The following is an 18328-nucleotide window of genomic DNA, read 5'->3' on the forward strand; positions in this document are numbered from 1 at the left end:
CGCGTTTCGCATTGGATATCAATGCTTAGTCATAGCTACTTGGGTAGCTATGACTAAGCATTGATATCCAATGCGAAATGCGTCAGCTGTTTTTCCCACTGTGTGCTGATACTCACAATACTCTGCAATACCTGGAAAATACTCTGGGGAAAAAAATGCATTTTAACCACTTCCTGCCCGTCGGCCATCATATGGCGTCCTTGACTTTGTGCAGGGATATCTGAAAATATCTTTTTCAGTCGGCGATTCCCTACACTGTAAGAATGATCATGGTGGCTGTTCCACCTCTTTATTGTTCTTACGGAAGGGGAAAGGGGACGTCCCCCCTCCCTTCTCCCTCCGGTGCTTCTTCCAACTCACCGCTACGATTGAAGCCAGGATCGTTTTTTTTTTTTCAGGCTTCCCAGCCTAGAGGTGAGATGTGGGGTCTTATTGACCCCATATCTCACTGTAAAGAGGACCTGTCATGCTATATTCCTATTACAAGGGATGTTTACATTCCTTGTAATAGGAATAAAAGTGATCAAAACATTTGTTTTTGGGGAAAAACATGTCAAACTAAAATAAATAAAGTAAAATGAACAATAAAACATTTTTTTAAGCGCCCCTGTTCCCGTATACAGAAGCGACCGCACTCGTAAGTCCCGCCCACATATGAAAACGGTGTTCAAACCACACATGTGAGGTATCGCTGCGAACGTTAGAGCGAGAGCAATAATTTTGGCCCTAGACCTCTTCTCCAACTAAAAAGATGTAACCAGTAAAAATATTTAAAGCGTCACCTATGGGGATTTTTAAGTAGCAAAGTTTGGCGCCATTCCACAAGCGTGTGCAATTTTGAAGGGTGACATGTTGGGTATCTATTGACTCACCGTAACTTCATGTTTCATATTATGCAAAAACATTGGGCTAACTTAAAAATTTTTTTTTAAAGCACAAAACCGTTTTATTTTCAAAAAAACGCATTAGGAAAAATTGCTGCTAAAATACTGTGCATGATAAAAAGTTGCAACAACCGCCATTGTATTCTCTAGGGTCTTTGCTAAAACAGCATATATAATGTTTTGGGGTTCTATGTAATTTTCTACCAAATAAATGATGATTTTTCCATGTAGGAGAGGAATGTCAGAATTGGTCTGGGTGTTCCAGAACGCCTAATGGTGCTCCCTGCATGTTGGGCCTCTCTATGTGGCCACGCTATGTAAAAGTCTCACACATGTGGTATCGCCATACTCGGGAGGAATAGCAGAATGTGTTTTGGGGTGTAATTTGTGGTATGCATATGCTGTGTGTGAGAAATAACCTGCTAATATAAACATTTTGTGGAAAAAAAAAATCTTGATTTTGCAAAGAATTGTGAGAAAAAATGACAACTTCAAAAAACTCACCATGCTTCTTTCTAAATACCTTGGAATGTCTTCTTTCCAAAAAGGGGTCATTTGGGGGGTATTTGTACTTTTCTGGCATGTTAGGGTCTCAAAAACAAGAGAGGCTGTCAGTACTTCAGGTGTGATCAAATTGATCAATTTTCAGTAATTGGTACCATAGCTTGTAGACCCTATAACTTTCACCCAGACTAAATAATAACAAAAAAATTTTTTTGATACCAAAGATATGTAGCAGTATACTTTTTAGGCCAAATGTATGAAGAAATTTTTCTTTTTTGCAAAATTCTATAATAGAAATGAAGAAAAAAAACTTTTTTTTACAAAATTTTCGTTCTTTTTTCATTTGTAGCGAAAAAAATAAAAACCGCAGAAGTGATCAAATACCACCAAAAGAAAGCTCTATTTGTGGGAAAAAAAAGGACAAATATTTCATTTGGTTACAGTGTTGTATGACTGAGTTATTGTCATTCAAAATGTGAGAGCACCGAAAGCTGAAAATTGGTCTGGTCATTAAGGGGGTTTACGTGCCTGGTGGTCAAGTGGTTAAGGCTCTGTGTCCTGTGATGTATTCCCAAGAAAGGATTTTTCAGGTAAGCTGTATTAAAAATCCTATTTTTTGTTATCTTACAATTCCCATAGCCCTGTATATTCTGCTTCCTAAAGAAGACATCTAAAAGTTTTTTGAAGTTGTTGAAGTTGTTGACACTTTCAGCTAGTACCACTTCCTCGGGGAGGGAGTTCCATATTTTGTTAGCTTTAACAGTAAAGAACCCTTTCCACAATCTAAGGTAAACCTCCTTTCTTCTAACCTCAACTTGTAGCTGCATGTCCTCCTCTGGCACCTAAGAGTAAACAGATTACCAGTTACTGGAGTCACCTTTAATTTATTTGTGCATTGTAATATTATCCCCTCCTAAGCACCTCCTCTACAGAATGAATAACTAATTTATGTAATCAATCCTCATAGAGGAGCTCTTCCACCCCCCTTATTAATTTTGTTGCCCTTTGTTGAACTCTTTCTAGCTCAACAACGTCTTTCCGCAGGACTGGTGACCAGAACTGAACTGCATATTAAAGATGAGATTGAACCAGTGAAGGGTTTGAATTATTGATGTATCTCTTGAATACATAGTTTTATAGCTTACAAGATTGAAAAAAAAAGACATATGATGCAGGGTTATTGCATGGGACAAGGCGAGCCCTGCAGGAGAGACAGCAAATGTATTCATTCACAAACAATTTGTAAAATCCAACATTTTTATTTCTGTCCATGAATGTCCGGTATGGACATGCAATCTGTATGTCTGAAATGGACATATACGGACAGATACAAAAATTACAGATTGTACAAACTGTTTGTAAATTTACTGAAAGTTGGCAGCCGTAGGGCACTGTTCATTCCCATCCAGCCACAACAGCTGCCAGAGTTTCCCAGGCTGCCAGCAGTGGGGTTGGATGGTACACCGTGCCCTACTTGTTTACTTATTTTTAACTTATGCCATAAAATTAAACTTTAAATGAGGCCAGAAGCAGTTGGTAGGTTCTCAACACACAAGCAAACACAAATCTAAAAACTGTAAAATATGCCTAAATGAACAGATTTTTTTTTGTTTAATGTATTGTTTTAAAGGCAAGTTCAGCAAGTAGGTTGTATTATTATACCTACAGTATACTAGGGGTATGTGGCTTTGTATCTACTATGACTTTCAAAGTATACTGATGCATTACCAGCCATGATATTTCTAGAATCACGTTTTTGTTATATTTTCCTTTTTACATTACACTTTTTAAGAGTAACTCCACTTTTGTTGAGAAAACCTTTCATGCTAGGTGATAAATGACAAGGTGATAAATGCTAGGTGACAAACTTTGTTGCAGATTCCTACCTTTTGTTGCTCTGAAGGAAAAGTTGTCTGTGTGTTTCAGTTTGCACAGTTACATAGTTCATAGTAGGTGAGGTTGAAAAAAGACTCAAGTCCATCAAATCCAACCTATGTGTGTGATCTAATGAGGAACATTGCAGTGTATGAATCTCTTTAGCCATGATTAACCCTTTGGGAGTATTTCACCAAAAATAAAATGCTTGCTGCAGAGGATGCCTATAATCTGACTTGTATCATAGTTCTGACTTTCTCGGAAAATCAGTAAACCAATCACACATGCAGGAAATTACATTTATGGGGCTGCGTTCTGTACATTAACTGTGTACGGAACATCTCCAGGTTGCCATAGTGCATTGAATTTTAGAGAAAATTACAGCACTATAGATTGAAAAGCAAAAGTATTTTTTTTAATAACATTCAATTGCAATATGGCTTATGTAGCTTTTTTCCCCCACAAAATTGGAGTTACTCTTTAATTGGTTGATTCAATCAGACAAGAAACTATCATAAAACAACACAAAACAACACAATAACAATAAAATTGATTTAATTATAGCTTTGCAACAATCATTTCTCAAACCATCACATCCTTCCAAACCTTTCCATCTGTGTGTATATATACATATGAACATACATACATATATACACACTCTAAACAGTCTTTACACAGACGCCTTCATTTAGTTCTGTACAATGGGCGTGAGCTGTGTTCACATATAAATACAGTTATGGGGACGGAATCAGCAGGACAAAAAGCAAACTTTCAATGCGCATTTTGTGTTAATTTGTTTATATGTCCACTGCTTTGCATGTGTCACCTATTATTTCTCTATGTAACCCGGAATTAGCTGTAAACATCATCGTCCAAAGGCTAGCTATGATTACGCAACACCAGGCAAAGAAAAACCTGCCAATTCTGTCAGCTGGATGCCTGTTACTCTGTGCAAAGTTTACCTCTACACTTTATTTACAGCTGACAGAACACTTTCACATGATAGAACAGCTCTTTGCACGATCTTTGCGCATCTCTGTCTCATTTAATAATTCAGTCCGTCCAGGTAGCTGTGATACGCGTTTCAGTCCCCTCTTGGAGTTGCTGCGCTTAAGGTTCTTGTGGATGCGATTAACAGAGGCCAAAGTGGTGACATGAAAGACATCCCTCACGCTGTTCTCTGACACTTTGGAGGAACATTCTACATAGGCCACTGCTCCAATCTGCCGGGCTTGGGTGCTACCCTGATGGAAGAAAAAGATAACAATTAATACAGAAGCTTATTATTCACACATTCAAGTTTAAATCATGTTTTTTTTATTAAATTAACAAATTGGTGAAGCTTAAAGAATATTGTTTAAAGTAGATATAAACCCAAACACTATTATCTCATATTAGCTTTAAAGCTAAAATCCAGGCAAAAATAAAATATACTAAATAATGCAAGTACATTATATTTATTAATAAATCCTTTATATACTGTTGGGTATACTGCCATCCACAGGAGGAATAGACACTGGCAAATCCAGGATAAATAACCCCTTCAACTCCCAGCATTTCTCAGTTTTGTGGTAAAGCAGTATCAAGAGCATACACAAAAAAAACACAAAGCAGTGAGGCCCGTGCCCCTTAATGGATTTCAAGAAAAAGATTTTACAGTAAGTACAAAAATCCAGTACTCTTTGTTGTCAAATGAGGGGCATGGGAGTTCAGTCCACACGCTCAATAAACAGAACAGGTGGACTGCCAGCAGCCAAAGGGCTGCCTGAAGGGCCAATGCCTGACTTTGAGAGCTCTCAAAAGGGGGACTGTTCTGACATACAATCAAGTGCGGTCCAGGACGCTGGAGATTGCTTCCAGTCTGCATAGAGAATTACCTCAAATAGTAGGTATACAGGAAAGATCATTACAGATGTAAGAGCTCTGAAAGATTCAAAGCTGAAGACAGCACACTGATCTACTGAACAGATGGTAGTATGTTATGCATCAACTAGGGCTGAAAGAACCCCATGTAATTCTGAGATGATGGCAGGAGACTGAGATGGCTCAAAAACAGCTTCTTTAAGAGACAGACTATAGAGAGCCTCTTAATCAAGGTCAGAGATGGTTACAGCGACACGTGGTCCGACCAGTTCAAAGGCTTCTGCAGGGGGTGTCTCAGGAATGCGCTAAAACCTCTGAAATCAGTATCCATAAGGACGTGTTCAATGTCTTGAACACTGCAGTAGATTCCATCAACGCCAGGGTAGGGGACTTGCCCTTACTCTATGGAGCTCAGGGAGACTCAGATGATGTAGATTACAAGGCCACTAGAATACAGTTTGCAGAAGTTAGTTCCCCAAATGGATACCAAGTAGACATTCCTGGTACCATTAAGAGAGGGTCACCTGTAGTAGCAGGACAGTCCCCTCTGTGTCTATATACAAACATGCTGCAGCTGTGTGGCAGCAATGGAGCTAGGCCCAAAGTGCAAGACTTAAGGTACCCACAAACCCAAGCAGCAGGTGCTAGTGAGGGTCAAGTGGCCCAAGCCAAAGATTGGCATATTATATGATGTTTGCAAAGCAGAAGTGGCAGCAAGATGATGTGTTCTCTATGCTGAGTGGCAGGACTGAGAGCATTCCACCATGCAGATGCATTCAGTCCCTCAGTCGTAACCCCTAATGTGATGAAAACCGACAGTGCTGGAAAATGTGAAAGAAGCCCAATGGTGCTATAACAACATAGGGCCAAATCCTCAAAAGAGATACGACGGAGTAACTGCTGTTACTCCGTCGTATCCCTGGTCCTAACTATGGAACTGATCCACAGAATCAGTTTTCCATAGTTAGGGAGAAGATCCGGCATGTGTAATTGAATTACACTGCCGAATCTTAGGATGCAGTACCGCATCCGCCGCTGGGGGGCATTTTGTGTCGAAATGCCGCCTCGGGTATGCAAATTAGCACTTACGGAGATCCACAAAGCTTTTCTGCTTCGTTTTTTCTCCGTAAGTATTAAGTTGCATATGCAAAATTAGGGCTGCTTTTACATGGTGTAAAGTTAGTACACCATGTAAAAGCAGACCCTTCTGTCTAGCGACGCGTTTTTTTTTTCGAATTTGATTTTTTTTTTACGCCGTATCTTTTTTTTTTTTCGACGCAACTTTATTGACCCGTCGCAATCCACAAAGCCCGGCGTAATGTAATTTCGCGCTATGCACATTGGGAAAATTACGTCACGAGCATGCGCAGTACGGCCGGCGTGGAAGCGTGCCTCATTTAAATGGGAATCGCCCCCATGAAATGAGGAACGCCTTGCGCCGGCGGAATTTAAGTTACACGGCCAGAAATTTCTAGGTAAGTGCTTTGTGGATCGGGCACTTAGGTAGAAATTTTAAGGCAGTGTAACTTAAATTAGAATTTCGCCGTTACGCCGGGTCTTTGTGGATTTGGCCCATAGTTCCTGGTGCTTCAGCTGAACCAGCCTAACTCATCATTAGCAAAGTCATCAAGAAAAAAATTCCATGAAGCCTAGCTGCATCCAACCTCCTAGGAAACTTGCCAACATCTATTCCTCCTGCAGACGGCATTCTCTGCATTAGGGTAAAAAAAAAACAACTATTGAGCGCAGCTTCCCTCCAGCCCTGAACCCGATCTCGATCCAACGATGTGCATTAGGGAATCGTCTCTCTCACTCCTCCTTGGCTCAGATATAGCAGGAGGGAGCAGCATTGGCTACCGCTGCTGTCAATCACAGCTAGTAAAAGAGGGAGCAAGCCTTGCTCTGTGTGTTTTTACATCTACACTTGTAGGACACCCAACTTTAGAGGCTATTTATTCTTCCAAAGAAAATACACCTTTGAACACTGGTACTGAGTATTATTAATAGTAGTATTGCAATGTTTCTCTTCCTCACTCAACTAATATGTCCCCAGTGCTGAGGAGAGGGACAGGTGAAGGACAAACAAGGATGCTTTGCAGGTACCCAACGCTCTACCTATCAACCAATGACGTCAATGGTTTTTAGGACGCCAGATGGATGGGGAGAAGGTTGTATTTGTGCACAATGAAACCTGTGGTTTTGTGTAGATAAAAGACAGGCTTGATCCACTCAATGGCTTGTATACCATGTTTGGCCAATTCTTAGGCATTCTGCCAAGGCACCCCCAGAAGAAACCTTAACAGCTTGCTGACCGATGCATGATGATATACGCCAGCAGAATGGCAGGGCTGCGCGAAGGGACGTACATGTACGTCTCCTTTAAATCGCGGCATAGTGGGTACGCAAAGAATGGGAGCAGTGATCACTGTCATGTCACTTGTAGCCCATCCCCTCTACAGTTAGAATCACTCCCTAGGACACACTTAACCCCTTCCCTGCCAGTGTCATTTACACAGTAATCAATGCATTTTTATAGCACTGGTCGCTGTATAAATGACAATGGTCCCAAAACAGCGTCAAAAGTGTCCAATGTGTCTGCCATAATGTCGCAGTCACAATAAAAATCGCAGATCGCCACCTAGTAAAAAAAATATTAATAAAAATCTATCCTCTATTTTGTAGACGCTATAACTTTTGCGCAAACCAATCAATATACACTTATTAAATTTTTTTTTTACCAAAAATATGTAGAAGAATATATATCGGCCTAAACTGAGGAAAAAATTTGTTTATTTATATATTTTTGGGGGATATTTATTATAGCAAAAAGTAAAAACTGTAGCTTTTTTTCAAAATTGTTGCAATTTTTTTGTTTATAGCGCAAAAAATAAAAACCACAGAGGTGATCAAATACCACCAAAAAACAGCTCTATTTGTGGGAAAAAAAGGACGTCAATTTTGTTTGGGTGCAAAACCGCATGGCCGCGCAATTGCCAGTTTTTGCCGAATCGCAAAAAGTGCTCTGGACAGGAAGGGGGTATTCCTCAGGGGCTGAAGTGATTAAAGTAGCAAATACCCCTTTTATGTATTTCTACTGAGTATAAGGCTATTTGGTGAAAAAATTGGCACATTCAATATTTTACAGGAACAAAAAAAAAACATATCAATTGTTTTTGATGCACAGTGCTTTTTCAAACTAACTGCCGCGTACACACGATCATTTTTCGGCATGAAAAAAAACTACGTTTTTAAAAACGTCATTTAAAATGATCGTGTGTGGGCTACACATCAAATTTCGGCTTCTGAAAAACGACAAAAAAAATAATTCGAACATGCTGCATTTTTTAACGTCTTTTGAAAAAATTTTGTTTTTCGGGTTGTAAAAAATTATCGTGTGTGGGCTAAAACGACGTTTTAAACCCACGCATGCTCAGAAGCAAGTTATGAGACGGGAACGCTCGTTCTGGTAAAACTACCGTTCATAATGGAGTAAGCACATTCATCATGCTGTAACAGATAGAAAAGCGCGAATCGTCTTTTACTAACACGGAATCAGCTAAAGCAGCCCAAAGGCGAATGGAACTTCCCCTTTAGAGTGCCGTCGTACGTGTTCTACGTCACCGCACTTTGTTCATCATTTTTTTTTTTAAAACAATGGTGTGTGGGCAACGTCGTTTTTAATGATGAAGTTGGAAAAACGTTGTTCTTTGGACATGCTGAAAAACAACGTTTTTTTTTTCATGCCGAAAAATAATCGTGTGTACGCGGCATAAATGTCATCCAGTTAGTGTTAATATCTGCTTACATTTTTTTTTTCTAATTCACTTATTCAAGATCTGTTATTTTTGTTTTGTTTGGATGCTGGATGTGGTTTTCTCAGTAACTTATCTTGGCTTCCTTGCAAGAATTTCAATTATAAAAGGGAAGATTAAACATTATTAGCTTTCTATATATAGCACTGTTTTAAGCTATCAAGTGGATCCCATTACATCATCCTGCACTATGAACAGTATATGATTCTGCTTTTATAAAAAATTATTGCAAAACACTTATATAAAAATATTGCTAATAGTTTGTGAAAAATAAAGAATTTAAGTAGCTCACTGTATATTACACTTTTATAATATCCTTTATACAATTTATGGGATTATTTAATTAGAAAAAATATCTTATTTATATGCAGATCTTGCACACTCTGGTCTTTCTCCCCAGTCACTGCCTCTGCATTCAGCAAAATGACTGGGATTGGCTGCAAGTTTGACTGCCATGTCTTGGTCCTTGCTGCAGGAGTGCAGAGAGCATCTGCACTGTAAATAAAACCAGCAAACAAAATTTAACAGCTTCATACGTTGTGACAAAACTGATGTTACAACATACTTAGTTTCGATATTTTATGTGTAAATCATATATAAGTGTAAATACATCCCATTGTAGTCGCCAATGATAAATGACATGCTTGTATTTAGCATCAGAAAAATGTAAAACATGTACTGTGCTTTGTGTAGGGCTATGATATTCCATACACCAGTGCTTGGAATGAAGATCCCATTGATAAATACCTATATAAACACCTCCTGCCTGGAGGTAAGTAGGACCTAATTTATTGAATGCCTTAAAAACGAAGGTTAAAACGTTGAATCTGATCCACTGCCCCACAGGCAGCCAATGAAGGGCTGCCTGGTGCCCAGAGGTCGGGCAGCGGCTTCTCAGATTGATGGCTAACCTTACCGCTTGATTCTGGACTTTCTGTAGGCGTTTCATCTGGTAGAGAGATAAACCAGCCAGCAGCCCGTTACAGTAGTCCAGATGCGGAAGGATGAGAGCGCTCACCACAGCGATCCTGGCCTGATCAGTCAGCTAGGGCAGAAAGCGGTGAAGCAGCCGCATTTTAAAGTGGCAAGTTTTGACCACCTGGTCCACGCGTGGTCCCAGGGTTAGGCTCTCATCAATGTGGACACCCAGCGTCCTCACCGAAGATGCAGATTTAGGGAACTCCCCACCTTCGTCAGGCCATGATAACACCCAAACCTCTCCCGTAATGTTGTCGGACCGCAGTTTTGGCCTGGTTGAGCCCCCATCTTCACCCTAAACTCCCTATCCTCCAAAAACGAAACGAACCAAGCCAAGGCTGGATCGCTTACCCTCGCCACCTCCTGTAGTCTAGAAAGAAGGATTTGATGGTCGACCGTGTCGAATGCTGCGGACATTTTTAAAAGGACCAAGATGGAGTGAAAACCCCCATCCGCATCCACCAGTAGGTTGTCCAGAACATCGACCAAGGCCGTCTCCTTCCCATTTTTGGGACGTAACCCGGATTGATACCCGTCCTGTAGGTCAAACTCCTCCATGTGCGCTTGAAGCTGACCGCAGACTACCTTCTCGGCGATTTTAGCCTGAATAGAAGGACCTGCAATTGGCCTGGATTTATTAGGGTCCTGCGGGTCAGAGCCAAACTTTTTCAGGATAGGCGTAACAATAGCATTCTTAAAAAAATGAAAGATGAATACGTTTAGTGAGGTAGGGAGCCAGAACTAGTTTGGCCCCTTTAATTGACAATTACCGTAAGTGAAATCTCCATTGAACAAAGCATATGCAGAAAGAGAATGTCAGAGGTAAAACTAATATAAACCACTGTTAATTCTAAAAGTGAGGGGGGGAGGGGGGTGTATCAATAGTCCAATTAGATGTAAGGAATCATATTCTTGATACCCCTGGTCTCACTCAACAAAATGCAACAAAGGTACATTTCCATATTTGACGTAACACATTGCGGTTTGCTCTCAGACTGAAGACTAATGCCTTGTACACACGACCGTTTTTTTACAACGAGAAAACTGCCATTTTTTTTATATTGGTCGAGAAAACCGTCGTGTGTATGCTCCCTAGCAGTTTTCTCGACAAAAAAACTGCCCGCAAAAAAATTTAAACCAGCTCTCATTTTTCTCGTCGTGTTTCCCATCAGTCTTTTTCTCTTTGCGAAAAATGGCCATGTGTATGCTTTTCCGAGTGAAAAAAAAAAACGTGAATGCTTAGAATCACGTATGAGACGGGAGCGCTCGTTCTGGTAAAACTAGCATTTGTAATGGAGATAGCACATCCGTCACGCTGTAACGAACTGAAAAGCATGAAGACTGAAAAGCGCAAATCGTCTCTCACCAAACTGTTACTAACACGAGGATCAGCAAAAGCAGCCCAAAGGGTGGCGCCATTTAAAAGGAACTTCCCCTTTATAGTCCCGTTGTAAGTGTTGTACGTCACCGCGCTTTGGTCGGACGTTTTTTTGCATGAACGCGTGTATGCAAGTCAGGCTGGAGAGGAATCACGTTGTGAAAAACTCTGGGTTTTTGAACGTCACGAAAAACTATGGTGTGTGTGCGGCATATGAACACAGTGTGCCCCACTGTGTGATGGCACAGTGGGGGAAAGTGATGGCACAGTGGGGGTAAGTGATGGCACAGTGGAGGCAAGTGATGGCACAGTGGAGGCAAGTGATGGCACAGTGGGGGCAAGTGATGGCACAGTGGGGGCAAGTGATGGCACAGTGGAGGCAAGTGATGGCACAGTGGAGGCAAGTGATGGCACAGTGGGGGCAAGTGATGTGATGGCACAGTGGGGGCAAGTGATGTGATGGCACAGTGGGGGCAAGTGATGTAATGGCACAGTGAGGCATGTAATGTAATGTAATGGCACAGTGAGATTTGAAAAAAGCCTGTTTCTCTGTCAGCGGTTCTGGCTACCCCTCAGCTTCCAGAAAGACTAGTAGGAAGGTGGTAGTCTTATATGGCGAGTATATCCCAAAACCAAAATTTTTCCTGGAAAATTAGGGGGTCGTCTTATACGCCGGCAAATACGGTATCAGCATTTTTTTAGTTCACCACATTGAGCAAATAAACTAGTAAACTAGTTGTTAAAATTCTTACACCAGCACTTACAGTTTACAACTTTCAATGCTACTGGGTTCTGCTTCCCTGAACTTACTTTCTTCACAGGAAAGCGTTAACAGTGGAAAATTCAGTCTCCAGTGCCTTGCCATCCTAGGCTATGGGGTTGTGAGCCTCTAATGAAGAACATGGTATGGGAGGCACAACTCTAGTCACTGCATGCAAGGATGGCTGTGTAGGATGCTGAAAGAGAAATGTGCCACACTCAGGCTGGTTTCCCTGAATTCAATTTGCGATAGCAGGAGATTTTGACCGACTCCCTATGGAGCGGATTCACATATCTCCGCTGCGGCTCCGATGCAAATTTGCACAGGAGTCCTGTGTGTCTTTTGGTTAGTTTCCGGGCCGAATTCAGCCAAAGATCCTGGCTGAAATCAGACCTGAAACTGTGAACCAAGGATGCACAGGACTCTTGCTGTGAGCCGCATGTGGCTAAGGTGTGAACCCAGCCTAACACAGGAAACTTGGGGCAGCATTTAAGGCAGTGGTTCTCAACCTGGGGGTCGAATGATGATTTGCCAGGGGTCTCCGAATCCTGGGCTGTTCGAGAACAGCTCTCCCAGCCTTTTTGCGGCCGCCCAGCAGGGCTGTCCCTGGAGCCTGTGGTTGCCCAGCTGGGCTGTTCCTGGAGCATGCGACCACCCACTCAGCCTCTTCACAGCCACCCATTTAGTTCACAGCATGGCTGGGGGGCAGAGACTAGAGGTCAGATACCATAAAGTTGGAGACACAGTGAAGCCAGAGACACAATGAGTAATGCTACCTGTGATTATAGTTGCCATTAAATGTCCCCACTACAGTTCCCAGATCAGCAGATGACCTTGATAGAGCACCTAAGTTGGCTGATCAGAACTCCCACCAGCACTGTCACTGATCCCAACTCCCTGCCAGCACTGCCACTTATCCAAACTCCCCGCCAGCATTGCCACTTATCCCAACGCCCTGCCAGCACTGCCACTCATCCCAACTCCCAGCCAGCATTGCCACTTATCCCAACTCCCCGCCAGCACGGTCACTCATCCCAACTCCCAGCCTGTATTGCCACTTATCCCATCTCCCCGCCAGCACTGCCACTCATCCCAACTCCCCCACTGTCACTCATCCCAACTCCCCGCCAGCACTGTCACTTATCCCAAATCCCTGCCAGAAATGTCACTCATCCCAACTACCTGCCAGCATTGCCACTTATCCCAACTCCCGCCAGCACTGCCACTTATCCCACCCCTCCCACCAAGGAGTAAGAGAAGGAATACAAATAGAGAATACATGGTAAGGAGAGGGGGAGGAACCAAGAATAAGGGAGAGAAAGAATAAGAGAAAGAACAAGAAAAATGGCTAGAGAGAGGAATTGGGAAAAAAAGAGAAAGAAATTGGGATAGAGAGAAATAAAAGGGAAAGAAATGGGGAACAAAGAGAAAGATTTGTACATCCAAAAATGTACCATAATGGGTTTTAATACTGTATGAGTGGAAGGGACTCAGGGAGCGCTAAATGTTCGCGCGTTAGGGGGTGCAAATTACTTGTCTTGCCTTGGGTGCTGACAACCCACGCTAGGAAAATAATTTTACTGTTGGGGGTCCCCACAACTTGGGAAATTTTATCAAGGGGTCACAGCACTAGAAAGGTTGAGAACCACTGATTTAAAGTAACAGCATAAACAGGAACACAGGCTAGGAGTAAAAAAAAGCTGCATACAGTAAGTGAATAAATCAGATGCTAGAAGTGCTTAGAAACAATGGGGGTTTAATATCACTTTAAGCCATACTAGTAAAACATGGATGCTGACTAGTTACTATGGCTACTGCCCTCCCCACTTCTCTGTTTTCCAAGATTTATTAAATAAGTATGCTCTTGTTCATTTTTGTTTAGTCTGCCTAGAACAAGATGGAAAAGCAAATAGGCCTTTTTTTAGTGCCGTGAATGTAAACTCCTGCCGAGCAGACGATGTGGATTAGGACTAGTTAGGAATGAAGTGTGAGAGCGCTATATAAACACATGCCAAATGATTCCATTTTAAGAACGCAAGATGTTTCTCATCACATTGAGATCTGCTTAATTCAAGCAATACTGCTTTTTTTTGTACAGTCGGGGGGAAAAATATATTTCATTGCTAGGATTATACTATAGAGAAAACCACAAAGAAGTACATGCTAATAATTATTTCTAAAGGACATGACTGCATGGATCATTTCTACTAGTGCACTGTTGATGTTTGGCTTGTTTAGATTGCTGGTACCTATCCTCGTAATCTACTCTTGTATACAATACATTTCAGTAGAACAATTAAATAACAATGTGTTTTTCTCCTTGTCTGCTCAATTTTAGAAGATATAACAAAAACCCTTAAAGGTGATCTCCAGATTTTACATAGAGGGCTGTATTTTGGCCTAGGCCGACAAGGCCCAGGCCTAGGGCGGCACTTTGCACAAAAACATCCCCCCACCTGTCCTCCCGAGTCCTGGCTCCCGTGGCCTCCTCCCGGCTCACATACAGCCTCTGAGGTGCCTGACCAGTGCAGAGTTATCTGCAGCCTTGCATGGTGTGCCAGGGTCTGGGAGCCTGGATGTGTCTTCAGACATCCCGCCCACTGCTTCACCATGCAGCATGACATCCAGCCCAGACTCAGGTAGGAGGACACCGTTGTAAGGGGAGAGTGGGGAGCCCGAGTGTATGGCAGCCAAGGAGTGAGTGCATGGGAGGGGGTGGAAGGCTGTGCAGTCTCATTGTTTTGTGTTTGGAGGACTGGTGGCAGCCCGTTTTCGCTGTGACTTTTTGGTGCCCCGTTTTTGCTGGGACTTGTAGTGCCCCGTTTTTGCTGGGACTTGTAGTGCACTGTGGGGGCTGAAATATGGCAGCCCCGTTTTTGCTGAGACTTGTAGTGCACTGTGGGGGCTGAAATATGGCAGCCCCGTTTTTTCTGGGACTTGTAGTGCACTGTGGGGGCTGAGATATGGCAGCCTTCTATGCTGGGACCTTCAGTGCACTCAGGGGGGGCTGACATATGGCAGCCTCCTGTGCTGGGACTTGTAGTGCCTTAGACTGTGGGGGGACTGAGGAATCCTCATTCCGCCACTGAGGGCACTACAAATCCCAGCAGAGTGGGCTGCCATTCTTCCATCCCCTGTAGTCAAGGGCACTACAAATCCCAGCATAGGAGTCTGCCATATCTCAGCCCCCCAGAGTGCACTACAAGTCCCAGCATAGGAGGCTGCCATATCTCAGCCCCCCAGAGTGCACTACAAGTCCCAGCATAGGAGGCTGCCATATCTCAGCCCCCCCAGAGTGCACTACAAGTCCCAGCATAGGAGACTGCCATATCTCAGCCCCCCAGAGTGCACTACATGTCCCGGCAAAGGAGGCTACTCTTACAGAACAGGAAAAAGAGCTGGGGCGGTGTACTGGGAGGGGAGAGAAGGAGGCACAGGTTTGAGATTAGGGGGGATTTTTTTCGGAACGTGAGGATTTATGCTGGAAGGGGGAGGATTTGTGATGGGGGAGGATTTGTGCCGAGAGATGTAATTTATGCTAGGAGGGGGAGATGGGGGAGGATTTATGCTGTGAGGGGGAAATGGGGAAGGATTTGTGCTAAGAGGTGGAATTTGTGCTGGGAAAGGGGAGTTTAAGGCAAGGGTCTGTGCTGAGAAGGGGGATTTTCACTGGAAGGGGTTATATGAGGGGGAGGATTTGTGCTGAAAGGTAGTATTTTTGCTGCTAGGGGGGAGATGGAGGGGGCGGGGGTCTAGAAGGGGTGTGATTTACAGATGATAGGGCGGGTCTTAAATAGGAAGGGGTGTGGCTTTCACAGGAAGCGTGGGTCGTATTTAAATTAGGGGGTGCATGCATTTAGTCAGGCCTAGGGCAGCACAAACCCTAAATACACCACTGGTTACATAGTTAGTCAGGTTTAAATAAAGACACAAGTACATCTAGTTAACCAAAAAAAAAAATAAGCAAAATGTATTTGAATTTAAAAGTTTGTTTAGATCAAGCTGGTCCAAGGAAACTATTTCCTTCACTAACAGTTGCAGTGATTATGTGCACTGTATGACGCATAAGTTAAATACAGTATACAAAGCTATGTTCCGGCAGCGGAATGGGAAATTCCCGTCCTGTTCCGGGAACAAAATTTAGTTGGGCTGAGCGTCACAGGGAGCTTTGTATTTTATGAATGGATACAAGGCTTCCTCTGACTGGCTGAGGTGAAAAGGCACATGGATGATGTCACAATCTCCACCTCAGCTAAACAGAGGAAGTTTTGTATTTATTGACAGAATACAAGGCTTCATGTGAATGGCTGAGCAGAGCTCAGTCCGACTCAATTTTCTTTGTGGGAACACATTGCTGTATGTAGCTGATTCTATGGTGACTATAGTTCATACAGCTCACACAGCTGCTGCATCAGTTAGTGAAGATAATAGACCAAGCTGGTCCAAACAAACTATTTAACTATTGGCATTATATAAATCCTGTATAATAATACTAATAATAATAATAGTAATAATAATAATAACAATAATAACAATAATTTAAATTAAATAAAGTGTTTCAGCAAGAATTTTAAAATTGATACATTTCTGGCTTTAGACTAAATTGATACATTTCTTGCTAGGATACGTTTTTAATTATAGGTTACATAGTCACTAATACAAAAAAACAAATAGAAAACCTCCATATATACTATCCTATACTCAAAGTTGATCCAGAGGAAGGAAAATAAATTCCTTCCTGATTCCCAAAGAATGAATTGGAAGGATATTCCCTGGACCAACTACCCCTGGTGTTATTACATAAGTGCATTGCTGGCACTATGTTTATCTATCTATATATATCTATATATATAAAACTCAATGTGTGTATGTATGTATGTTCCAGCATCACGTCCAAACGGCTAAAGATATTAACATGAAACTTGGCACACATGTTACTTATATGTCAGCAACAAACATAGGATAGGTGGTTTAACCCTTACCCACCCCCATTTGCCATGGTCAGGGTTTTTCTTTAAAGTCCCATTCAACTCTATGGGAAATACATGTTACTTCATAACTTCCAAACGGCTCTACATATTTCGATAACACTTGGTCACATGTTACTTATATGTCCACTTAAACTATAGGATAGTTAATTTATCCCTTAACTACCCCCATTTGTGAGGGTCGGGGTTTTTGTTTAAAGTCCCATGTAAATCAATGGGAAATGTATGTTCCCACATAACTTCTGTACGCCTGGAGATATTTCAATAATACCTGGTACACATATTACTTATATGCCAAATAAAAATATCTGACAGTTAAATTAACCCTTACCTACACCCTTATATAAAAGATGGGTATATTTATATTACTATGATTTTCCTCCCCAAAAGGTTAAGATAGGAAGACCGGGCAACGCCGGGTATTCAGCTAGTTTGAAATAAGAAAGACAAACAGCATTTGGTTAGGGCTAAATATAGAGAACTGAACAGCATGTTCCCACTGAATGAGTCCCCCATTCACTCCTGAGCATTTTTTGCACCTAAACCTATATGCGATAACACTCAGTTGTTCAAAGTGTCACGTGTTTTTGGCCCACAGACTTCAATGGAAGAACCTGTAAACACAAATCACAAGCGTTTCACGCATTTTTTCACCTACCAACTGTTCTCCTCCCACCCAGGAGCTTGCATACAAATGCTTGTAAAATCTTAAGAAACACACATATTTATGTACACCAAAATATGCAACCCCCTAAAAATAAGATGTGAATGGAGGCTGAAATCCTTAGGAGAGGGGTCAGAAACCCATTAATTCACATGCATTAGACAACTGGAATGCAAGTTAACGTATTGTGCCATAGTCCTCATATCAGCCCCAATTTCTGCACCTTCGGACCTCAGATCAGCCTAATTCAAGTGAAAGGAAGAGGGTAGGGGGAAGTATTCTTTACATAATGGAAACCAGAAGGAGGGCTGGTACCTGAAAAAAAATCTGCAGCCAGGACAAATAGAGCAATAGAAAAATAGCTAGGGCTATGCCCTTTCCCTAGCTTACCAAGAAAAAGCATTTTTATTTTTGTCTGTGTTGCCACTAACAAAGCTGCCACTAAGCTTCAGCAACAGTGGTTCTAATCCTTTCTCTCTATACACACACTTAGAAAAAAATGCTCCTAAGGCTTGGAGCTTATTGCGTGTACACTCTTGTTGTATAGAATGGCATGTGTTGTTTTTAAAAGATAAGTGCACTTACTGAAAAATGTCACTTTTTGCCCTCTTATGATGATCTA

General features: G+C 42.1%; 1 protein-coding gene across 1 annotated transcript in view; it reads right to left on the bottom strand.

Moving 5' to 3' along the window:
- Window positions 1-3801: 3801 nt before the first annotated feature.
- The window catches only part of RND2 (Rho family GTPase 2), a 292631-nt gene continuing 278104 nt past the window's right edge, over window positions 3802-18328 (bottom strand). Inside the window, exon 5 of the mRNA XM_040331332.1 lies at window positions 3802-4507. Coding sequence (XP_040187266.1) covers window positions 4259-4507 — 249 coding nt within the window. The 3' untranslated portion in view covers window positions 3802-4258. The remainder of the gene's footprint in view (window positions 4508-18328) is intronic.

The sequence above is a fragment of the Rana temporaria genome, chromosome 12, assembly GCF_905171775.1.
Source record: "Rana temporaria chromosome 12, aRanTem1.1, whole genome shotgun sequence".
Taxonomy (NCBI): domain Eukaryota; kingdom Metazoa; phylum Chordata; class Amphibia; order Anura; family Ranidae; genus Rana; species Rana temporaria.